The 24,594-nt window shown below is 54.8% G+C and overlaps 2 protein-coding genes across 4 annotated transcripts; one reads left to right on the top strand and one right to left on the bottom strand.

Annotated features, from left to right (window-relative positions):
• The first annotated feature begins 180 nt into the window (after positions 1–180).
• Positions 181–1,881, top strand: MEA1 (male-enhanced antigen 1). 3 transcript variants are annotated; one of them, XM_062186148.1, is made up of 4 exons: positions 181–274; positions 739–1,019; positions 1,115–1,217; positions 1,502–1,881. In XM_062186148.1, the coding sequence occupies exons 2-4, from the start codon at positions 750–752 to the stop codon at positions 1,651–1,653; spliced, it is 525 nt and encodes a 174-aa protein (XP_062042132.1). In that variant the 5' UTR covers positions 181–274; positions 739–749; the 3' UTR covers positions 1,654–1,881. The 3 variants fall into 3 exon arrangements, with proteins under 3 accessions (XP_062042132.1, XP_062042130.1, XP_062042131.1); XM_062186146.1 differs by having other exon boundaries at positions 197–304; XM_062186147.1 differs by lacking the exon at positions 181–274 and adding an exon at positions 397–417.
• Positions 1,773–24,334, bottom strand: PPP2R5D (protein phosphatase 2 regulatory subunit B'delta). Its single transcript, XM_062186141.1, has 16 exons — positions 24,209–24,334; positions 19,579–19,656; positions 6,941–7,157; positions 6,547–6,746; positions 6,355–6,465; positions 6,134–6,226; positions 5,656–5,786; positions 5,467–5,526; positions 5,253–5,361; positions 5,040–5,093; positions 4,564–4,734; positions 4,333–4,460; positions 3,643–3,744; positions 3,488–3,560; positions 3,236–3,352; positions 1,773–2,899 (listed from the first exon to the last, which is right to left on the bottom strand). The coding sequence occupies exons 1-16, from the start codon at positions 24,233–24,235 to the stop codon at positions 2,762–2,764; spliced, it is 1,809 nt and encodes a 602-aa protein (XP_062042125.1). The 5' UTR covers positions 24,236–24,334; the 3' UTR covers positions 1,773–2,761.
• Between the last annotated feature and the right edge of the window lie 260 nt (positions 24,335–24,594).

Here is a 24,594-nt window from a genome sequence, read left to right as displayed (position 1 = left end):
ACCCTAAGCCTTCCGGGACTTGTAGTCCACAAGTTCCTTGAGGGGACCCGAGGGCTGTGGAGAGGGCAGGAGTCCGAGGAGAGCTCTTGCGCATGTGCTGGACTGTGCCAAGACCGCGGCGCTCACTGGGTAATGTAGTCCTTATGGTCCGGTCAGGGGGTGGGGGAGGCGGGGCGAGGGGCGGGCTCCTGGGCCTCGCGCGCGTCAGTCACGAGCACAAGGCGGGGCTGCAGAACTAGGCGCTCGCTCACGTCCTTCCCCGCCGGAAGTGAAGGTGCGGGCTTGGCCGAGGGCTTCTGAGAGGGTGAGGCGCGCGGAGACCCCAGCGCCGAGAGAGTTGGTGGGGGCGGGTGGGGGGCGTCGCTGCTGGGCGAGTCGAGGGAAGCCCCTTGGGCCTGAAAGGCTTTTGCCAACGCGGTACCGAGGGGAAACCCTGGGAGAGGGGAGAAGGGGGCGGATACGTCCTTTCTAGGGGGGCGTCTCGGTTTCCAGGGGAGGGCGTGGTGAGGGGCGTTCTGGAAGGGGTGACTTTAGGAGGTGGCAGGGCTTCGGGCTGTTTATTTAGCGAGGGTGGTGGAGCTCCGACTTAGGGGAAGGAGAGGTCGGAGAAGGATGCAGGAACCTTGGGGAAAGAGAACTGGTTTTGTGGACGCGAAAGGAACCCAGAAGTAGCTGAGAGCGTGAAGGTGGGCCTGGTTTCATCCCGTCCCTACCCTCTGGCCTCCCCTGTCCTTTCAGCCCCTTCCCGGATGGCAGCAGTAGTCCTAGGGGCAGACACCATGGGCCCTGAGCGTATCTTCCCCAATCAAACTGAAGACCTGGGACCGCATCAGGGCCCTACAGAAGGCACTGGGGACTGGAGCAGCGAGGAGCCCGAGGAAGAGCAGGAGGAAACGGGGGCAGGCCCAGCTGGCTACTCCTACCAGCCCCTGAACCAAGATCCTGAACAAGAGGAGGTGGAGCTGGCACCGGTGGGGGACGCGGAGGATACAGTTGCTGACATCCAGGATCGGATCCAGGTATGGCCGAGGAGGGATCGTCCCTGAGTAGGCAAAGCCGGAGTGCCTGAAGAGGTTGGACTCGAACTGTCCCCCCCCCACCCCCGACTCTGCAGGCTCTGGGGCTTCATTTACCAGACCCCCCATTAGAGAGTGAGGATGAAGATGAGGAGGGAGCCACAGCATTGGGCAATCACAGCTCTATTCCCATGGATCCAGGTAACAAAAGATCATTCTGTCATTCTGGAATCATTATGAAGGAAATAGACTGGCCCAGTCCAGGGAGGGAAGTTACAGCGGAGCACTGTATTTCTTTCTAGTTCAGATTTGCAGACTTCAGAATCCAGGGGAAGTGTTTTCCTGCTAGGTTCGCATATGGGCAGGCTTACCTAGAAATGACAGATCGGGTCCCACCGGCCCACAGGCTCTGGGTGGACAGGACTGGGGAAGGGAGCTGGTCCTGTTGTTTCTGCTCCCTGACTGGCCTCTGCCTGTGATTCCAGAACATGTGGAGCTGGTGAAAAGGACGATGGCCGGAGTGAGCCTGCCGGCACCAGGGGTTCCCGCCTGGGCTCAGGAGATCTCAGATGCCCAGTGGGAAGACGTGGTCCAGAAAGCCCTCCAAGCCCGGCAGGCATCCCCTGCCTGGAAGTGAACACAGTGAGCGCTGCCTTCCCTCCCGACATTCCAGGCCAGAACCAGCACGGGACTGAACACCTCTGGTTATAATGTCCATCCTCCCCGTCTCCCTTTCCACGTCAAGGCAAATCAGACTTCTCAGAGACCCACTTTATTCAGTTCTGTACATATGGGGACATCGGCCCAAGCCCCACCGACCTTGGCATGTATTACTCTGTGGAGAATAAAGCACCCTATGTACACAGCCAGAACCCACGCTGCCTGTGCCCCTGCAACCTGGGTCCAGCCCTCCTCAGCCCCTTGCCCCTCCAAGGTGCCTAAAAGGGACAAGTGAGAGCCTGCCCAGCATCAGCACAAACAAGGAAATAAATAGGTGTCCGGGGCGCCCTGGGGCACTGCTCCCTGCTTCTTTCTTTGTGGCTTTGGGAACCAGCCGCACAAGAAAGCAGTCAGTCCCAGGGTGGTCCCTTCTGTGTTCGTGATCCCCGGGCTGCTGCTCGCCGAAAGGGCACAGGGTGGGGTGTTTGTTCATCCCCCCATCTTGGTCCATCTGGGCCGTAAATTCATCATTTCTCCTGCTGACCTCCCTTGTCTTGGTCAGGCAGGGCGTAAGAGGAAACAATAATACCACCTCATCAGCCTGCACACTGCTGGGGCTGGGGGCTTGTTTGTGCTGCTGGGAGTTGGCTCCCCTCCAGCTACTCCAGGGGCCAACAGAGCTGGACGTAACTTTGGTGAGAATCATCTCCTGCGGCTCCCTATAAGCCTCTGCAGGGGAGAGAGAGGAAGAGATACCTGGAGTTCAAATGAGGATGGAGGGGAAGGGGAGAGGAGCGTACGTGTTCCTGTATATGTCTCAGAGCAGCCTCAGGTAGCTGTGGGGTTAGGAGCAGGAGGGGGACAGGCATCCCCAGGTTGTCTGTCTGTGCTAGCCACAGGGAGGCGTGAACACACTCTGGGGAGAAGCGGGAACACTCTGGATGTCCCTGCTTCAAGCGCCTGCTTCCTTCTCTAGCTAGAGAGGCGCTGCCTTGCCCAAGTCAGCCGGTAGGGAGCGAGGGTGGAGGGCCGGGGCAGCGTCCCAGGGCCGAGTGGGCTGTGGCCCCATGGGGGGAGGTGAGGGGTCAGAGAGCCTCCTGGCTGGCAGTTAGGAACTCTTCCGCCCGCTTGTGCGCCTCCAGCGCCTTGATGGTGTACACGTCCTGCGGCAGCTCCGACTTCCTCCGCAACAGCACCTTCTCCTTCTTGATGTCCTTCAGCATCTGTGTACGACAGGCACAGGCGAGCAGCGGTGACCACTTCTGCATGACGTGTTTCCTCCCCTGAGTTCTTTTTTTCTGAAGATTTATTTATTCAAAAGGCACAGTGCCAGAGAGAGAGAGAGCTCTTCCGTCCACTGGTTCACTCTGCAAATGGCTGCAGTGGCTGGGGCTGGGCACCCAGAACACCCGGGTCTCATGTGCAGCGGCTTAACCCTGTGCGCCCCAACGCCGGCCCTCCTCTCCCTCATCCATGGCCCCTGCTGCTCTGTCTCCTCCGCCCTCCCCATCTGTCTAATTTCTGCTCCGACTGCCCAGCCCCACCCCAGCGCCCTCCACCTGCACGGCCTCCGTCTCCACTGTCCTCTTCAGAAGCTGGATGTCCTCTGCCGTGGGGGTCTCCGTCTCCATCGAGTACACGGGGGGCAGTGGTGGAGGAGCTCGGAACATGGGGTACTGAGAGGGAGAGCAGGCGTGGACGAGCAGTGAGTGCCGCTCCAGAGGCCGGTGGCCTGTCTGCTTATTCCTCCCCGTCCCCCTCCCCCTCCTCCACGTGGGGCTCCCGGCTCTACACTGGCAGAAAAACCTCACCTGGGGATTAAGCCGGGCCAGCTCCTCAATCTTCTGCCACATCTCTTCTCTTTCCTTCATTCGGAACCGGCCCCTGAGACAGCAAACAGGATTGGAGTTGGACTTCGAAGCAGAGAGGTGATGGCAGAAGGTGAAAAAGGGAGAGAGGCACTCACTTCTGCTTCTCCGCCTTGTATTGTTGTGTGCAGTCATCAAACAGCTTCTGATTCATTTCCATGAATAGCTTCAGGGCATTATAGATCAGTCCATGGATTGTCCTGCCACCAGGAACAAAGGTAAGGTACAGGAGACAGTGCCTGCCCTTAGCACCCCACTCCAATTTGCTGTCTTGCACTGTCTCATTTGTGACTCCCATTTATTTCTCAAACCTCTGTACAGTTTAAGCAAATAGCTCTGGCTAACGCGTGTGACCTGAGACACCTATCCACCTGTCCATCCTTCCCCTCCTCCATGCTTTAAGGCTTACCGTCTCCCTACCATTTCCCACTGTAACCCACACTGATGGCCTCCCAGCAGCAGAGTGAACTGCATCTGTACCACGTACTGCGTGCTCTGGGATTCTGTACACATAACGCTCTAAGGGGATTGTGTCGGCTTCTCACAGAGTAGAGTTACCCAGAGCTGTGATGTGACCTACAGAACAGCTGGCCACAAGGAGTGGTGTTAGGCCCTGCTTTGCTGTTTGGTGTCCTGGGGATAGCTCATTTCAGGTCCTGTCAGTACACAGTGGACATCAGCCCCACTTGTTAAGTGACCAGCTGAGACCCTGGGCACTCTAGTTCTTCACACCCTCAAAGGTTCCAAAATCAGATCCTGCCACCTCCCCCATCCCGCCTGTGTCTTACTTGTTCCAATGGCTCTTGGAATTCCTATAGAGTGCAGGGAACATGATGGGGAGAACACGGGCAGCATTGTCACTTATCAGGCTCATGATGTACTCGTTGTTCCAGTAATAGAGAGCGCGCTCTGCCACCTGGTGGGGAGAGGCGGGACTTGGTGGGGGTGCTGCTTGCCTGCTCCCGCCCTTCTCAGCTTCTGGGAGACAGGGGCTGGGACAGGCTGGGTCGGAGGCTCACCTGGAAATGGGGGCTGGAGACACACTTGGCAAGCTGGCGGAAGAGGGGCTCCATCACTTTGCTGAATTCCGAAGGCTCAATGACGTCCAGAATCTCCTCTAGCTCATTCAGGAACATCACCTCCTTGGGGCTGTGAGTCTTGGGCCAAAACTTGAGAAGTCCCACAATCACCTGTGAGAAGAGGAGGCGGACCATTCTCAATACCTGTGTGGTTCTCTGGCAAGCCTTCCTGCCCTCTCCAACACCCCTACCCTGGTGGGCACAGCAAGGGGGACTTCAGCTGACTGCTCATGTTTCTCTGGCTTAGGTCTGTTCCCTGGTATACAGGCTTCCCTTCTCCTTTGGACAGAACATCATGACATCTGTCAGGCCGCAGGCCTCCTGAGCACCTGCTTATGGCACTTTGACCGGTAGGAACAGAATAGTAAGTGACGCTGATGGCAGCAGGTGGACCCTGGAGCTGGAAAGGGAATTACCGGCTCAGTCAGACTACTCTCCTTCTCCAGGAATTGTACCACGCAGTATGCCAGCTGCAAAAGAGGTAGAAAAGGTGGTGAGGGGCGGGGCTCAGAGGGGTCGATGACGGACACAAGATCCCAGCATAGAAAGGGAGGTGTGAAGGAGTTAGCCCACCTGCTCGCTATGCCACCCCCATCCCATGGGAATTCCTCCGGAGGCAGGTAGCTCACCTGAGGGTGGTAGACACTCAGTGACTTGACCTTGTGAAGGGGAAGCAGGACACGGATGAGAAACATCTTGTGTTCTTCCTTAAGGGGCAGGGCAAAGCCATTGATGATGCTAGGAGTTGCACGAGGTTTGTTAGGGCCAGAAGGCCAGCTCCAAGCTCATGGCACCATCCGAATCTCCCCACCCTTTCTAGGAACGGGCCCCACCGCCTCTCACCTGCCCAGGATCTCCAGGAGCTCGGCAATCCCATTGTGATGCTCCGTCTCATAGATGAACCTGAGAGAAAGGGCTCTCTTGACAACCGCTGAGGTCTCCCCATCGGCTGGCAGAGTCTCCCCTACCTCCCTGCTCCCGCCCCACCTCAGCAGGGGCTGGCTCTGCACCTGAGTGCGCTCCTGGTCTCACCTGTAGAAGATGTGGTTGATCTGCCTACGAATATAAGCCCGGAGACCCAAAAACTTGCCATAGATGCGATGCAGGATGGTCTTGAGGAAGTCTCGCTCTCGGGGATCCTCGCTGTCAAAGAGGTCTAGGAGCTGAGAGGAGGGGAGGAGGAGGAAGCGCCACTAGTGAAGTGGCAGCGGGGAGGCTGGCGCCGTGGGGACAGGGTTCTTGAGGAGAGGGCAGGGGGCAAGTGCCCGGATGGCAGGACAGGTAACTGCACTGAGAGTCCTGCGGTGCTTTTTGGTTCTGAAGGGCAGGGCGGGTTTTCCACCCCACCCCCCACCCCGCCACCCCCCCAGGCTCCCTGTAGCAGACACAGCTGAAACCCAACGTGCTCTGCGTTGGGGAAAGAGCAGCTGTGAGCCAGGGGCGGGCTCTAGCAGGGGCTCGAGTTCATGGGACGGGAGGAGAGGGAAAGGATGGACACTCAGGAACTCACAGCGAGGACAAACTTCTGGTCAATGTACTTCTTGGCTATGTTTGGCTGGAAATCCGGAGACTCGAGGAAGCGCAAGAAGAACTCGTACACGAGCTGCGGACGTGGAGCAGCGGCCGCACTGAGCAGGCATTCCTCAAGCTCTGGGAGCGGCCGCATGCTGCAGGCCTCGGGGTGCCCCTGCTCCCCACGGCCAGGGCCGGCCTGGCCCCTTGCCCCGGTACCTGGAGATGCGGCCAGGCAGCTTCCAGGGTGGGTTCGTCTTCCTCCGGGTCGAACTCGGCCCCTGTGGGATTTGATGAAGGTGGCAGCGTCCGGAAGAGGTTCACTGAAAACTGAGGGGTGGGCCCGGGTTAGAGCTCAGCGGGGCTGCTCCGGGGCAGCCACCCCGCCCTGGGCCCTTTCCCCGTACCCACCATGGTGACAGCCTCGGGGTAGATGGCCTCGGTGACCACGTCGCGGCTGTGAGTGATGTACTCCACCATCTCGTTGAGACCTGCCCGCTTCACTTCCTTGAATTTGAGGTCACTGAGTGGGTCGGACACGAAGTCGAAGAGCACGCAGCACTGGCGGAGCTTCTGGATAAACAGCTCCTCCCGCTCCTGGGTTGGCGAATCTGGGGGAACCCCCCCAGTCAGAGTCTCCTCTCCAGCACTTCTCTGCCACCCCCTCCTTGCCTTCCAGGGCCTCCCCTGACCCCACCCCCTGCCCCACATTCTCTAGAACGCCCTCCTCTCCCCACACAGCGCAATGCCTCCATCCCCGTCCGGCCGATGCCCAGCTGCCAGCGCCCGGCCCGTCCACAGGTACCTTTCAGGGCAGGAAGCTTCTGCAGCTCCCGGTTCTTGCTGAGGTTGAAGCGGGAAGAGCTCTGCCGCCGCTCCTTCTTCACAATCTGGGGGCCCCCTGAGTACTTGATCTTGCTGAGCTGCGTGGGGGGTGGCGTGCTGTTGCTGGGACGCTTGTTGGATGACGGTGGCTGAGACTGGGGTTGGGGCTGCGGCTGGGGCTGTGGCTGCGGCTGTGCCTGGTCACACAAGTAATCCGTTTGAGTCCTCTCCCCAGGAGACACCTCCCACTGGGGGGCCTGGGCCTCCCGTCAACCCCCAGTCTGATGTAGGCCTGTACGGGCCTGGGCAGCAAGCAGCTGTCTCCAGTCATGACGGAGCTAAGGCCAGCGTCTCGGACATGACTGGGCTGTGGCCCTGGAAGCTGGCAGTCCAGAAATCGTGTCTGCCAAGGTGGTGCCACTGCCTGTGCGTGGGGAGTCTTCGGAATGTTCGTTCAGCTCAGGAGCAGGCAAAGCTCACTGAGGAACCAGCAGTGGTAGAAGTCAGACAAGTGGCTATCTTTCCAGGACAGGGTGGCAGTGGAGGAGGGGGTGCAGGCACTGATAGAGAAGAGACTCAGGAGCCTTCAGAGGACTGTTCTGGGAGGCTGCAGGGTGCGTGGTGTACCCGGCACTGAAACTTCACGAAGCACTGCACCTAACATTACTGAGTGTGTGACATCCTTCAATTACATCGTAAAAAAAAGAAATTCATCCCTGTGTCTCAACAGTTTACTACAAATTTAGCTGAATAAAAATCCTATAGGTTAAAAAGTTTTATGCACAGCTTTTCTTTTCCATTAAAAAATATATATATTATTTGAAAGAGAGAGAAAGAGGTCTTCCATCTGCTGGTTCACTCCCCAAATGGCTACAATGGGCAGGGCTGGGCCAGGCTGAAGCCAAGGGCCTGGAACTCCATCTGAGTCTCCCATGTGGATGGTAGGGGCCCAAGCACTTGGGCCATCCATCTTCCAGTGTTTTCCCAGGCGCGTTAGCAGAGAGCTGGATCCGAACTGAAACAGCTGGGACTCCAACCAGTGCTCATTTGGGATGCAGGCATCCGAGGACTGAAACAGTGGACGAGAGCTCTCTGTCCCCATCTTTCCACCTCTCAAAATTTTATATACACACACACCTATTTATTTATTTATTTACTTATCTATTTATTTATTATGAGTACTTTGTAATTTATGTAATCACAAATGGTTCAGCTTTGAAAGATACTGATCTTGTCACAGTAATTTACCCCAAATTAGAGATAAGTATTTGGGAATGTGGGGAAATACCTGTATGGAGGCAAAAGAATGCAGAGACTAGGGCCGGTGCTGTGGCATAGTGGGTAAAGCAGCTGCCTGCAGTGCCAGCATCCCATACGGGTGCCAGTTCAAATCCCAGCTGCTCCGGGACTTCCAATCCGGCTCTCCGCTATGGCCTGGGAAAGCAGTAGCAGTGGAAGACTTGGGCCCTTGTACCCATGGGGGGGACCTAAAAGGAGCTCCAGGATTCTGGCTTCGGATCGGCGCAGCTCCAGCTATTGTGGCCATTTGGGGAGTAAACTAGCGGATGGAAGGCCTCTCTCGCTCTCGCTCACTCTCTCTCTCTCTTTCTCTCTCTGCCTCTCTAACCTTTCAAAGAAATAAATCTTTAAAAAAAAATGCAGAGACTGTAATTTTCCACAGCAGAAAGTCAAAAGATAGTATCTAAATCTCAAACAAGTTTATTTTTAAGAAAACAAAACAAAACAAAAAAGTTATGAAAGAACCTGGATAAGAGAGGAACGAGCTAGGAGTTGAAGGTGGGAAGAGAGCAGCCTGGGGCAGGGGCTGCACTTATCGCAAGCCCACTACCATCTGACTTTCTGAACAACACACATTATTAGCACACTGGAAAAAAAAACTTAAAACAAAAACCACATGTTGACGGAAAATTGCTTCCTATGCTAAGTTAAATAAGGACAATACAAAACCATATGCAAAGCAGGCTCACCCACAGACCAAAAGCCAGGTTCAGAAAGGGAGGGACGAGAGCAAGTCCACCTTGTGTTCCTGAGAGCTGCTGCAGCAGAATTACAGATGATGTTTTTCCCCTATATATCTAAATTTGCCACCAGCTGGCACTGCTTCTATAATGGGAGAAATACAGTCAACTTTCTTAAAAAATTTAACTTTGTTTGGATGGCAGAGTAACAGAGAGAGGGGAAGATACAGATCATCTATCCATTAGTTTACTCCCCAAATGCCTACACAGGGCTGGGGCCAGGCTGAAAAACAGGAGGCAGGAACTCCACGCTGGCGGCAGGGGCCCAAGGACTTGAGCTGCCTTCCCAGGTGCACCAGCAGGGACCTGCAGCAGCAGGAGCAGCCGCGGGCCGTCTGCACGAGGCGCCCCACGACGGAACGCAGGTGTCTTGAGCAGCGGTTTAACCTGCTCTAGCACAATGTCCCCCCGAATACAGCTGATTTTGAAACGCTATTTCTGGATGTCAGAGCTCCCTGTCGGGAGAGGAGAGACACACAGGCACAGGACAGCTCTTGCTCAAACCAGGGACCGCTGTGGGGCCAGGGCAGTGGGGCCATGTCCAGGTGGGAACCCCTGCACGGTAGGAAACGCTGACCTGGCTTCATCCCTGCCTTCCCCCTCTTCTCCAGCCCCCACCAGAAGAATGGGAGATTTGAAACCCTCTGGGCGGGGGAAGGGAGGAAGACAGAAATGTTATGTTTGCATACCCTGAACTTTTAATGAAAACAGTTCTGTGGAGCTTGTACCTATCTGGGGCTCAGAGAACGACAGGGAAGCACAGGGTCCAGCCCGGGCAGGCCTGTGGGTCCAGGGTGGCTCTTTCACCATGGCCTTTGGCCTTCTTGCTCTCCCTTCTGCCGGAAACCACTGCCCCAAACACGAACACAAGGAGGGGCAGGAGCAGCTGTCACACGCCTCTCACGTAGGGACCCGCACTCATCCAGGGGGACTTTAGATAGAGTCTGGGGTCTCCTTTCCTACACAAGGCAGGTGAGTCACACCGGGGAGAGAAAGGCAGAAGGTGGTGGTGGGGAACCTGGGGCCGGCGCCATGGTGTAGGTTAAGCCTCTGCCTGCGGAGCCGCTATCCCACATGGACAGTGGTTTAAGTCCTGGCTGCTCTACTTCAATCCAGCTCCTGGCTAATGCACCTGGGAAAGCAGTAGAAGATGGCCCAAGTTCTTGGGCCCCTGTACCCACGTGGGAGACCCAGAAGAGGCTCCTGGCTCCTGGCTTCGGATTGGCCCAGCTCTGGCTGTTGCAGCCATTTGGGGAGTGAACCAGAGGATGGCAGTCCTTTCTGTCTCTTTCCCTCTCTAACTCTACCTCTCTAACAAATAAATAAAATCTCTTTCTTTTTTTTTTTTTTTTAAGATTGATTTAATTATTTGAAAGTCAGAGTTACACAGAGGGAAGAGAGACAGAGAGAGAGGTCCTCCATTCTCTGGTTCACTCCCCAATTGGCTGCAATGGCTGCAGCTGCACCGATCCAAAGCCAGGAGCCAGGAGCTTCTTCCGAGACTCCCACGTGGGTGCAGGGGCCCAAGAACTTGGGCCATCTTCTGGATTGGAAGTGGAGCAGCCGAGTCTCAAACCAGCGCCCTTATGGGATGCCAGCACTGCAGGCGGCGACTTTACCCGCTACACCACAGCGCTAGCCCCAAATAAAATCTTAAAAAAATAATAATAATAATAATAAAAAAAGCAAAAAAACCCTCTTATCTGTGGATCTTGGTGCTCAAGAATACACTCAAGTCAAGACTGCTTGGGCCCAACTTCTGGCCTGGCCATTTCTAATGAGCAACCTACAGAAAGTTACACAGCCTCTATCTCCACTGCCTCATCTGTAAAATGGGCTGACAATAGTACCTACCTTACAGAACTGTAGTAAGGGTTGAAATAGCAAATATATATATAACACAAAAGAAGTATTTAGGGGCCAGCGTTGTGGCGCAATGGGTTAAGCTGCTGTTTGCAAAGCTGGCAATCCCGTATCAGAGCACAGAGGAGCAGAAGATGGCCCAAGTCCTTGGGCCCCTGCCACCAGTGTGCGAGACCTGGATGGAGTTTCAGGCTCCTGGCTTCAGCCTCGCCCAACCAGGCCATCATTTGGGAAATCAAACAGCATATGCAAGATCTCTCTCTCTGCCATTCTGCCTTTCAAATAAATAAAATAAGTCTTTTAAAAAAGATTTCATAAGAGATATCTTCTATTATTATTAATTCCACACCCAGGTTTCAGGAATACAGCCTGGAAATTCCTTCCTATGCTGCACACCTCAAGTGTTCTCTTTCTCTTTAAATTTTTTTAAATATTTATTATTTATTTTGAAAGTCAGGGTTAGAGAGAGAGAGAGAGAGAGAGAGAGGAGAGTGGGCGCAGAGGAGAGAGAAAGAGAAAGAGAAAGACCAACCTATCTTCCATCTGCTGGTTTACTTGCCAAATGGCTACAGTGGCCAGCATTGGGCCAAGCCAAAGCCGGGAGCTTCTTCGGGGTCTCCCATGTGGGTGGCAGAGACCCAAACATTTGGGCCATCTTCCACTGCTTTGCCCAGGTACATTAGCAAGGAGTTAAAGTGGAGCAACCAGGACATGAACTGGCACCCATATGGGACGCTGGAGTCACAGGCACAGCTTTACCCACCACACAATACCAGCACCTTCTTCTTTCTCTTTTAAAAATAATTTTATTGGGGTCAGCACTGTGGTGGAGCAGGTAAAGCTGCTGCCTGTGGTGCCAGCATCCCATATGGGCGCTGGTTCGAGACTCGGCTGCTCCACTTCCGATCTCACTCTCTGCTATGGCCTGGGAAAGCAGCAGAAGATGGCCCAAGTCTCTGGGCCCCTGCACCCACATGAGATGACCCAGAGGAAGCTCCTGGCTCCTCACTTCAGATCGGCACAGCTCCAGTCATTGCGGCCAATTGGGGAGTGAACCAGTGGATGGAAGACCTCTCTCTGCCTCTCCTTCTCTCTGTGTGTAACTCTGCCTTTGAAATAGATAAATAAACCTTTAAAAAATTTTTTTTATCTATCTACCTACCTACCTGAATCACAGAAAGGCAGAGAGAGAGAGAGATGTTATACCTGTTGATTCACTCTCTAAATGCCTGAAACAGCTACGGCTAGGTCAGGTCAAACCCAAGAACCCAGAAATCAACCTGGATCTCCCACGTGGGTGGCACGGACCATCACCTGCTGCCTCCCAAGATGTGCATTAACGGGAAGCTGGAATCAGAATCGGAAGCAAAGCCAGAATTCCCACCCAGGCACTCCAATATGGGATGTGGGTATCCTAAGCAGCACCTTAACCACTGTGTTATACCTGCTCCCAATTTAGTATTATTTACTCACTTGAGAGAGCACTCCTATCTACTGGTTCACACACACACACACACCCCGGCCACCCCAAATTGCCCACAACGATTGGGACTAGGCTAGGCCAGAGCCAGGGACTAGGGACTCAACCGAAGTCTCCCATGTGACTGGCAGGAATCCAATCACTAGAGCCATCCCCGCTGCCTCCCAAAGTCCGCACTAGCAGGAAGCTGGAGTCAGGACCCAGAGTCACGCATTGCAATCCCAAATGTTCTGATACAGGACAGAGGTGTCTCCACCACTTGGCTACACGCCTGGCCCCTCAAATGCTCCTTTGCTCATTATCCCCCTAGTTTGCAAATAGGGGACCCAGAAGATCACTGCATCTTTAAAGATCCAGCTTAAGCCACCTCCTTCCAAAAGCCTTCTCAGACCTTCCCAGCACTGCCACTGCTTATCTCTTCAGTGGCTCGGTGATCGTTCACCCCCAGTGACATCTCTTTCCCAGGCTGTTCATGGGTTATTCCAGATGGCAAGTTCTTGGAAAGCCAGGACCCTGGTTGGCAGCCCTCGGGGCATTCCCAGCGCTGGTACCTAACAGGCATCCAGTGGATATTCGGTCGGTCGAACAGCAGCCAAGGCTCTCAGTTCCCCCACGGGCCCTTCCCTCCCATCCCTTCCTGAGGAATCCTCTGATCAGAGCACTGGAAGGCGTCAGGAGGGCGAGGCCGTACTGCTGCCTGGATGAGGTTTCAATGTCAGCCTCATGAACACCACCCCAAGGATGAACACATCTCTCTCCATCCTCCCGGGTAAGATGGAGACACCCTGCCTTCCCATGAACTGTGCTGGGGAACCTGCAGAGAAAGGAGCACTCTTCCCGGAACGGGAAACACAAGGCCTCAATTTTCTCTGCTGACAAGGAAGGGACTGAACTTGGCTCAGTGGTTTCCCAACCATTGTCTAAGTAAGGTTTCGCGAGAACAGACAGTTGCATGGCTGAAAACATACAGTTAAAAAGAAAAAAAAAGTTCAGGGCCAGTGATGGGACATAACGGATGAAGTGCTGCCTGCAGTGCTGGCATCCCATATTGGCGCTGGTTCAAGTCCCAGCTGCTCCACTTCTGACCTAGCTCCCTGCTGATGCACCTGGGAAAGCAGCAGAGGATGGCTCAAGTGCTTGGGCCCCTGCACCCACGTGGGAGACGCGTAAGACGCCCCTGGCTCCGGGCTTCAGATCAGCCCAGCCCCACCTATTGTGGCCATTTGGGGAGTGAATCAGTGGATGGAAGACCTCTTTCTCTCTCTCTGTAACTCTACCTTTCAAAATAAATAAATAAATAATTCTTAAAAAAAAAAAGTTCAGGGGCTGGCGCTGTGGCATAGTGGGTAAAGCTGCCACCTGCAGTGCCAGCATCTTATATGGGCGCCGGTTTGAGACCTGGCTGCTCCACTTCTGATCGAGCTCTCTACTATGGCCGAGGAAAGCAGTAGAAGACAGCCTAAGTGCTTGGGCCCCTGCCTTCCTAGATCTGGGCCTCCAACAATTGCGAGGCACTCAGAATCTATGTACTATGCTTATTCGCAGGAGATTTCAATAGTCCTGCCTACTCTGAACTAACCTAATCCCAATCCAGCCCAACCGAATTCTAACAGGGGTACCGTTACCAATTCAACCCAAATACTTAAACATAGAGAAATTTAAGCACTACAGAAAATGTAAGAAAGATGAAACATAAACTTAACAGGAAAAGAAAGCAAAGATTAATGTCGTGCCTTTTGCACAATGGTTTAAGTGGCCTAATAAATGAAGACCATTTTAGTTTAAGACCATCAAAATCACAGAGGCATTCTCTCCCATGGTGACACCTAGAGTTCTATCTAGCTGTGCTGAATCTTTCCTTCCTTCATTTACTCAGGAAACACCAGGCTAAGCACTAAAGACTGAAACGTGACAAAGAGTGAGTGTTTGGCCTAGTGGTTAAGATGCTGGTTAGGGGGTCCAGCGCTGTGGCATAGCAGGTAAAGCCACTGCCTGCAGTGTCAGCATCCCATATGGGCACCAGCTCGACTCCAGCTGCTCCATCCACTTCCCATCCAGCTCCCTGCTATGGCCTGGGAAAGCAGCAGAAGATGGCCCAAGTCCTTGGGCCCCTGCACTCATATGGGAGACCAAGAGGAAGCTCCTGGCTCCTGGCTTGGGATCGGCCCAGCTCCGGCCATTGTGGCCATCTGGGCAGTGAACCAGCGGATAGAAGATTGTTGTCTCTCTCTGCTTCTGCCTCTCCTTAACTCTCCCTTTCAAATAAATAAATCAATCTTTTTTTTTTTTTTAAGACACTGGTTAGGATGCCCACATTCCATATTGGAGCATCTGGGTTCAAAACCCAGCTCCAGCTCCTGACACCAGCTTCCCGCCAGTGTACACCTGGGAAACAGCCAGCAAAGGCTCAAGTGCTTGGGTCCCTGCCACCCATGTAGAGAGACCTGAGTTCAATTCTAGGCTCCTGACTTCAGCCTGGCCCAGCCCTGGCTGCTGTGGGCATATGAGGAGTGAACCAGTGCATAGGAGATCCCCATCTGTCTCTATGCCTCTCAAGTAAGTGAATAAAAATGTGACTAAGACATTACCTTCAAAGCACTCACGTCTGGTAGGCAGGATAGACACAAACGTAGCTCATAGTGAGGGAAACACAGGAAGAGAGGCAGAGCCACAAAGGATAATGGGAACACAGAGGACAGAGCTACCAACTCTGCCTGGAAGAATCAGGGTTAGTAGCCAAAAAAATAAAATAAAATAAAAATAAAAAAGCAAAGAGAGGAGAGAAATAAAGCAGTCCAGGCCAATAAACCACACACATGAGTCATAAAAGGGCTTGCTGAATCGAGGACGGCAAGCTCAGTGGGACAAGCAGCCAGGGTACGTGCCAGGAGAGTAAGGCGGGGCCAACTCAGAAGGGCGGCCGCTGCCACACCAATGAGTTTGCGTGCTAACTGGTAAGCAATGTGAGGCCAAGAGAGGTGGGTTCTGTTATTTTTAATGTTTGTGTACTTGAAAGGCAGATAGAGATCTTCCATCTGCTGGTTCACTCCTCAAATGCCTGTAACAGCTGGGGCTGGGCCAGGCTGAAGCCAGAAACCAGGGATTCAAGCTGGGCCTCCCACATGGCTGGCAGGGCCCCCGGCACTTGAGCCATCACCTGCTGCCTCCTAGGGTGCAAAATCAGCAGGAAATTAGAATCCAAAGAGGAGCTGGGAATTGAACCTAGGCACTCCAAGACAAAAATTGCATGTCCCAAGCAATGCCTTAACCACTGCACCAAATGTCCACCCCGCCAGAGAGGTTTATAAGACTGAAAAGGCCAAAAAGGTTTCTGGGGTAATAACTCTGGCCTTAGGGAGGCCTGGCTAAAGGTGGGGAGACTGGGCTAATTCCTCCCACATGTCTTTGCTCTCCAAACTTAGGACAGGGTGCAACACATAAAAGAGTCCACGGCACTGAACTGTTTCCTCCTCAGACACACTGGGAAGACCTTTATCTGGGGCCGGCGCTGTGGTGTAGCAGGTAAAGCCTCTGCCCATGGTGCCAGCATCCCATATAGGCACCAGTTTGAGTCCTGGCTGCTCCACTTCCAATGCAGCTCCCTGCTAATGGCCTGGGAAAGAAGTGGAAGATGGCCCAAGTACTTGGTCTTCCATACCCATGTAGGAGACCCAGAAAAAGCTCCCAGCTCCTGGCTTCAGCCTAGCCACTGCAGCCACTTGGGGAGTGAACCAGTGGGTAGAAGATCTCTCCCTCTATCTGTAATTCTGCCTCTCAAATAAATATATACATATACATATATACAGGGGCCGGTGCTATGGAGTAACGAGTTAAAGCCCCAGCCTGCAGCACCAGCTTCCCATATGGGAGCCAGTTCGAGTTCTGGATGCTATACTTCCAACCCAGCTCTCTGCTATGGCCTGGGAAAGCAGTAGTAGATGGCCCAAGTCCTTGGGCCCCTGCATCCACGTGGGAGACTTGGAAGCAGCTCTTGGTTCCTAGCTTTGGATCAGCCCAGCTCCAGTCATTGTAGCCATCTAGGGAGTGAACCAGTGGATGGAAGACCTCTCTCTCTGTCTCTACCTCTCTCTGTAACTCTTTCAAATAAATAAAATAAATATTTTTTTAAAACAATCTTAAAACCCCTTTACCTGCACAAGCGGGTCACAGCGAGTCTCACCTGACCTCACAAAGCTCCTTGCCATTCTAGGGCTCGTCTAGAATCTGGGAGCCAGCGTTATCACTTCACCAAGACCACAGCAGAACCAGCTCCTGAGTCACACACACCTGAGTTGAATTCCAGCTCTGTCCCTTACTGGCTGAGGAAGAGCTATCTAACATCTCTGAGAAATGGGGATGACAATAATAGAACAGCCCAGGGGAGCGCTGTGAAGGTTACATGAGACACGCCATGCAAAGTCCTTCGCACGGTGCCTGGGACACAGCGTACGGGGGTTGCACGGGGTCCCCCCAAAACTACAATCTGTGAGCATGACCTTATTTGGAAACAGGGCTTTTGCAGGTGCAACCATGTTAAAATGAGGTCATACTAGATTAGGGTGAGCCCTAAATCCACCCAGAGTGATGTCCTTATAGCAAGGGAAGTTTGGACAGAGACAGTCGCAGGAGAGGAGTCGTGTGATGACAAAGGCAGAGACTGGGGTAGTGTATCGATAAGCCAAGGAACACCAAGGGCTGTCGAGAGAGTCACCAGAACCCAGGAGAGGAACAGATCTTTCCCCAGAACCTCAGAACGACATGGTCCCGCAGACACCTGGCTTCCAGAACGGTGAGAGAATAGACTTCGGCGGTTTTAAGCCACTTAGCCCTGGCTAATTTGTTAGGGCCACCCTAGCAAACTAACACCAAGTAAGTGCTCAGTAAAATCAGTGTGAGCTACTGTGATAGCTGTTATTAGGATTGGCTGGACACAGAGTGAACTTGGCTGGCAGAGTGCAAACGTCTGGACTAGAACAAGGCCAAGGGCGGGACTCTGCCAAGCAGCTTTTGAAGATTACCTAGCCTGCGCCCTGATGTTTCCAGCATCCCCCTGCCAGCCCAGACATGGGTGCACCGCTAGGGAGTCACGGGGCAGAAGTCTTGCAGCTGCCTCAGCCAGGGGAGCCCCGGGCAGTGCTTCAGAACAGAGCCCAGGGTGAACTCAGTACAGCTCTCCCTTCCCAGAGGGCTTCAACGGCCACCCGTCCCCCCACCAGACCTGTCCAGAAGGCAGTGGAGAAACCACAGCACTTGGACTCGGAATACTTCTTTTTATTATTACTAATTTACTTATTTGAAAGGCAGAGAGAAACACAGAGACAGAGACGGCCACACAGAGATCTCCAATCCACTGGTTCACTCCCCACGTGCTAACAGTCGGGGCTGGGCCAGGCCAAAGCCAGGAGCCAGGAACTCCATCTGGGTAGCAGGGACCCAACTACTGGAGCCATCACCTGCTACATCCCAGGTACACATTAGCAGGAAGCTGAAATGGATATCAGAGCCAAGACTGGAGCCTAGGCACCTGGATATGGGCTTGGGGCCCTGCCATTCATGTGGGAAACCCAGATGGAGTTCTATGCTCCTGGCTTTGGCCTGGCCCAGCCCTGGCCATTGTGGCCGTTTTGGAAGTGAACCAGCAGATGGAAGATATCTGTATCTATCTGTAACACTGTCTTTCAAATAAATAAATAAATCCTAAAACAAAAAAAAGTTGGGAATTAGCCCCCTAAATATTCCTTTCTCTCCCTTTAAATTCTGCTTGTCTCACGCTGCTTTGAATGTCAGCCACCACCTTCCCAGTGGGTCTGAAGGAAGAAATGGGCCCAGTGGGTTTGTCCCCAGGGGCATTTCCTGGGAGCCAAGTGCAGCAGGAGACAGGTGTGGGGAACAGCGAGGCTGAGTGACACGCAGCTGTCCCTCCGAGTTCACAGTCTGGTGGGAGAGCCGCAGTCGGCGCCGTCGGTTACAAGGCCTAGCGAGGACTGTTTAGAGCCACGTTCGCACTACACTGTCAGTGCAGAGGAAGGAGCCACTTCGCTACCCTGGTCCACGACTCTAAATGGAGGAGAAAACCTATCCTGTGCCTCCTGATGACTCAAGACCAGACAGAAGGGTACTTGGGTTTCTTTCAAGAGGACAGGGACCCCAAGTGGCCAGAAAAATCCAGATCCACTTGTTCATCAACCTTTCCTCCCCCAAGCCCTCCAGACCTGCCCACAAGGGGAAGGCTCTGTTTGCTGCTCTCCTCCCTCCCTCTGAACACTTTCGAGCAGGAGGAAGCAGAGACGGCTCCGACCCCAGCTTCCAGGCAGCTGGGGGCTCCCCACACAGGTGCACAGGACCTTTCACCACCCAGAGCATCCCACGCAGCGCTGGCCCGAACTGTCACGGACAAACTCCACAGAAATACCGTGGGCTTCCTTCGGTCCCTCCCCTCTCGGGAGCGCTCTGCTCACCGTTTATTGCTTTATAGCCCAAGACTGCTGAGTTGCACCGACCTCTGGTCAGGACTCTCCAGTCATGCTCCCACTCTACTGAGACCAAGTCCAGCGGATCCAGCCCTGCCTAACTCAGAGACACCAGCCACTCCCACCCCCCTAACTCCCCCCAGAGCCACGCCTCACATCACCTGCCCATGGACTTTCTCCCTTCTCCCTAGGGCCCCAGACCCCCTGACTCCTTTTTTTTTTTTTTTTGACAGGCAGAGTGGATAGTGAGAGAGAGAGACAGAGAAAAAGGTCTTCCTTTTTGCCGTTGGTTCACCCTCCAATGGCCACTGCGGCCGGCGCATCTCGCTGATCCGAAGCCAGGAGCCAGGTGCTTCTCCTGGTCTCCCATGCGGGTGCAGGGTCCAAGGACTTAGGCCATCCTCCACTGCCTTCCCGGGCCATAGCAGATAGCTGGCCTGGAAGAGGGGTAACCGGGATAGAATCCCACACCCCAACTGGGACTAGAACCCGGTGTGCCAGCGCCGCAAGGCGGAAGATCAGCCTGTTAAGCTACGGTGCCGGCCTAAATAAATCTTTAAAAAATAAATAAATAAATAAACGACTTTCACTGGCATCTCTGGGCAGCTTCCTCGGTACACACCAGCCAGAAGGAATACTCCCAGGCTACGGAAGGCACCTTCCCCTCCGTCTCAGTCACTTCAGGCCCCCTGGGATGGGCCCACCAGACATCAAGGAGTTGCGGTAGGCACCTGTGCCAGAACTAGGGCTGTGCCTCCATCCTTACCTCCTCGGCGTTCTCGCTGCCACCATCCTTGCCCGAGCTGCTGGGCTTGGCGCTGCCTTTGGCAAGCTTAGGGGGCTCCTGAGGAGAGAAGATGGCAGAGGGTGAGCAGCTGCCGGGGAAAAGGAGAAGCCTGGTCTGGACCGCTTAGGTCTGTATTGCAAATACCCTCAGTCCAGAGGAATCCACCCGGTTAGAAGTGACCTTGCGTCTGGTCCTGGGGGGGGGGGGAGGGCTAAACACAAAGTAGCTCTTCAGTCCCTCCAAGGAGTTTAGAACCCAGGTAGGAAGGCCTCCCTGACACAACACTGCAACCATGCATGTGCCCTTTTACCTGCCATTTCACCAGACTGGTGTGCGAGTTAGGCCTGGGAGGGCCTTTGGGCAGGAAGAACCAAAGTGAGGAGGTTCAAGGGAAGTGTCAGGCGCCGAGCTGTGCAGGTGGGCTCTGGCTAAGGGGGTCCAAGAGGTGCCAGAGGCTTTCACACTGGAGGGGCGGAAGTCGCCTCAGGGCCATCTGCAAAGACTGGGAGGCGTTTTTTGGATGCTGCAAATAGCCTCCAACAAGAGGTTGATCCTGATGTTCAATCAGTAGCGACCATGATGCTAACAGGCATAGGAGTTTTCCTATCCCAGATGTGAAGGGCACCTCAGTGGGCAGCATGGGGGACAGGGACGGGGCAAAGCGCTGAACAGTTACAAAGAGTGAGCACTCGGCTGAAGCCTCCCTCTGGAGCCTGGCAGCTGGCTCCATCACCTCTTCCTATGCTTCTGGCCAAAAAAAAAAAAGAAGAAGAAGAAGAAGAAGAAGAAGAAGAAGAAAAAGCAACTGTGCAGGGACAGGAAGGGGAAAATGTGAAAAAGACTTGGGGATTTCAGTCTGACCACGAGCTGTCCACGTGCGGTGGCAGCTCCCACAGCTCCTGAGACCATCCTTCCACTCAACAGGGCCGCGTGGCGTGCGTGGCCCTCACAAGGCTGTCCTGGTGGATCTGGTTCAGCTGCGAATGCCAGTCTTTAGGAGGGGCCCTGACAAATCCTAGCTTTCTTAAGGCAAAACGCGATCCAGACTGGGAGTGGATTCAAACGCGAGTCTCCCAAGTGCAACAGCTGCAGGAACCAGGATAGTTAACAATGGGAGGGAGGGAGAGAGGGGAGGAGTCCTGCGGGGTGGGGGAGCAAGATGGAGCTCAACAAACCAACCAAGGGCTGCCGTGTGGACCAAAGACAAGACTTGTCCGTCAGATCCAGGGGCACAAGAGCAAAGGGCTAAAGTTTCTGGAAGACAGGCTGAGGCTCCCAGCAAGGGGCAGTGGCACAGAAGAAAGTGGCCACCCAGGGAAGCCATCAGGCAGAGGCCGGGTCACCTCCCCTCCGCCGTGTGGCCGGAGGGACTCCAGCCTGCAGAATGGACTGGCCTGGAGGAACCTGGAAATCACTTCCAGCTCTGAGACTCTGCACCGCCACGGTAGCCAGGCCCCTTCAGCAAGCAGTGTTAACATCAAGTGACTGTGACTATGGGGGCAAAAGGATTTCAGGGAGAAGAGAGCTGTGCGTGGGCTGGAGTGGGGGGAAGGCTTCATGGGGGTGGGGAGGAAGCTGGGTGCACAGCAGCTCCACGCAGCGCACAACAGGGAAGGAGTTGCTTCTTCGGGCTGAGCGCTCTCTGGCCACTCGGCCCCTCATCTGGGGCTCAGGGAGTGGGGTGGACAGAAAAAGGAGGGGGGCTGCAGACAGGACACAAGGCTGCGGTGACTGCACACACCTCGGCCACAGGCCCTTGGGACAAAGCTGTGCCATCTTCACACGGATCTCCTCACTCTACTTCATCGTCAGCTGCCTGTTCTCTTCTGCTTCCCTCCACCCACCCTACGGCACTCAGCACAAAGCCTCAGACATCTCCCTCAGGGAGGGAGTATGCCTGAGACAGATCCCGCTGCCTTGGTGTGGGGGTGTGAGTGGGCAGGGGGAACCGGGCCCACCAGCCCTGCTCCCTGGCTGCTGCAGAACAGGTGAACAGCACGTGCATCGGACGCGCCCAACAGTCGCCGTGCTGCTGCATGATACTGAGGTTTGGGGCCAGCCCAGTGTTTTAGGCCCAACTCCTACTAGCCTGACAACCACTGGAAGGTAACTGGCCTGGGTGAGCCTCATCTATTAAATGACGACAGTCAGAGTACCCACTTCCCTTAACGCAATGCCTGGTACATGAATGTTAGCCAGTATCATTGCTTTTATTACAAACAAATTGGGAAGGAGCCGGGCATAGCATTCAGAAACATAAAAGCGCTAAGTCCCAGATCAGAACATGAGAGAAGGGGAGGGACCATGAAGCCCTCCCAAGAGACTGACTCAGCACCAACCCACTAAGTACCTACTGTGTACAAAGCAGACACCACAACAAAATGAAGCTTGGTTATTATCTCAAGGGGGAAGAAAATTAATTCCAGTTGAGGAGCGAACAGAGAAGGGCTGTAAGTGGTTTACCAAGTGTTCTGCGAATCCACAGGAGGAAGCACAGCTCACTCCTGAAGGGGGGCTCCAAGGAGGGGCAATGCCCAGGATCGCGACCAGCAGGGATATGAGAAAGAGAACAGGTGACAGCTGAGCAATAGTGATCCTCCACCCAACTACCTTCGCTCTGTGGCCCCACGGGATCCAGGCAAACCTCAGGCACATCATCAACCCAGTCACCCCCAGAAATGGTCAGCCACTAAAGCAGGCCAAACGCTGCCAATACTCAAAAGGAGAAAGTTACAAGGGCTCAAGGTTACATCTGGCTCCTTGCACCCCAGTCCTTCCTGGGCCCTTTCCCCACCACACACTTAACACTTGTGGTCCCAGCAAGTCTAAGACCTTCTCTTCTTCTTCTTCTCAAACCCCTAGTAGGCAAAGACTTTTGGCAGATGGACAACATCTGGCCCATCAGACTAGAAACTACAGATGGGCGGGGACTTCACCGGCTTCCCCTGAACTCCATGCCCCTTAGTCCCTAATGTGCCTGACTTAAGTCTACAGCATCCACAGCCAAAGTGCCCAAACCACCTTGGCAAGCCCACTCCCTACAGACAGGGCCTGGGTGGGGCACATAACCCTGTCCCACTTAGCACCGCAGGAGCCTCAGCGCCCAGCACACCATCACCGACCGTCTACTCAGAGGCTCAAGCAGGTGCTGAGAGGTTGTGTGGACAACCCAGAGCCAAAGCTGCCTGGAAGATACCTAACAAGCCCCAGATAAAGGGTTGCATTGATAAGGCCACAGGATGGCAGCACGGCAATCCAATCAGAGGGCAACCGAGAGCAACGCACCTCTGGGCTCATCAAGAGGGTGGCCAGAGCCAGTCCCCACCACCAGGGGCCAGTCCCAGGGGAGGAGAAGCTGGGGGAGGCTGCAACTGGTATCCTAGCATCCTCTGTGTGAGTCTGTACCTCAAAGGAGCCACACCTCTGAGTCAGACCTCAGCAACCGCAGGAAACAAGGAGAGGAAGAGGCAGAGATGAGGAACAGGGGAAGGTGGCATGCAGGTAGGAGGGGAAGGTGAAGGAAGCCAACGGCAAAGAACGGCCTATGTCAGGACAGCACCACAAAGGCATGGCTGTCCAGGGCCAGCTAGCCTGCAGGATAAGGAGGAAAGCAAATCAGACAATGTGAACAGATTCCTGATTTGAAGATAGCATGACCCAGAAAGGGCAGGAATCCAGCACTGGTGCAAAATAAAAAAATTTTAAAAAGGGAAGATGTAAAGGTTATCCTAGGATTAGGAATAAGGGGAGGAGCCGGCTCAGATTAGGAGTGATGTTGCTGCAGGCTGAACCTAGGCACCAGTCGATGCCTGCTAGGAGGGCTTTGGGATAGAAGAGGCCTTTAGGTCAGATGCCTTGATACTGCAGCTGGGCCTCCGGCAGGCTGTGTGACCTTGGACAAGTCCCTTCCCCTGCCCGGGCCTCAGTCTCCTCATCTGTACCTTAAAGGGTTGCACTGCACGCGCTCGGGGCCCCTTCCAACCCTGACGTTCTGAGGTTCCATCAACAGAAGCACAGGCTTCCAAGTTTGTGTGTTGAAGGAAGACTAGAGGGAGGGGCCTAGGCCAGATCTGGGTGGGGGAGAGAGCGAGCTGCACGGTTCTAGGTCAGGGGGCTTGGCGTGGAGGGAGACGGGGTTGCAGGAGCCAGTGGAGAGGCCGTCCCGGGCGCGTGAGAGCAGAGAAGGGGCTGCGCAGGGCGGGGGGAGGGGGCAGTGCAGGAGGGAGGTGCAGTCTCTGCTGAGGGGCTGTCCCACGTCGGTGGGGAAGGGGGCGGGGAGGGGGAGTCAGGGAAGGGGGAAAGCAGGGGAGTGACCGCGGAGTGGGGCAGATTTGGAGGGAGGAGGTTACCCTAGGCGGGGGTGGGAGGAGCGAGGAAAGGAGGGAGGTGCACGTCGGGGGGGAATCTGACGGGGCAAGGTGGGGGAGCTGTCCCAGCTGCGGCACGGGATGGGGTTGCTGCGAGCCGCGGAGGCGGAGGGCTGGCCCCGGGAGTCCTGCGGAGGCCGGCGGGAGGGTCAGTCCTGGGCTGTCCCGGGCCTGGCTCAGGCCCCTCCCAGGGCTCCGCGCAGGCCCCAAGGCGGAGGCGCGAGAAAAAGGGCCACGCTCACCTTCTCCTTCTTCAGTTTATAGGGCATCTCGGCCCGTCCGGACCCGGCCCGGCTCCTGCGGCCCCGCTCCGGCTCCGGCTCTGCTCGGCCGCACTCGGCCCGCTCGGCGTCTCTCCGCCACCGCCTGCGCGCTGCGCCCGGGTCGAGCGGTCTCCGAGCCTCCAATTGGCCCGAACTCTTACAAACCTGCCTGACAACCAGGCGCCGCCTCCTCGGATTGGCCATTGGAGCCGAGCTGCTTCCTTTTTTTCTCATTGGAAAGAAAGAGTACAAACCGCCAGGGTTCGGCTCCCAGAATTGGTTGGGGAGGGAGATCCCGCCCTAAAGTGGGTTGAGCTTAGCGAAGGAGGCGGGGGTAAAGGGAAACCCAAGCTTGCCGTGGACTG

The sequence above is a fragment of the Lepus europaeus genome, chromosome 3 (assembly GCF_033115175.1).
Source record: "Lepus europaeus isolate LE1 chromosome 3, mLepTim1.pri, whole genome shotgun sequence".
NCBI classification, from domain to species: domain Eukaryota; kingdom Metazoa; phylum Chordata; class Mammalia; order Lagomorpha; family Leporidae; genus Lepus; species Lepus europaeus.
This window is presented reverse-complemented; position numbering and strand designations above follow the sequence as displayed.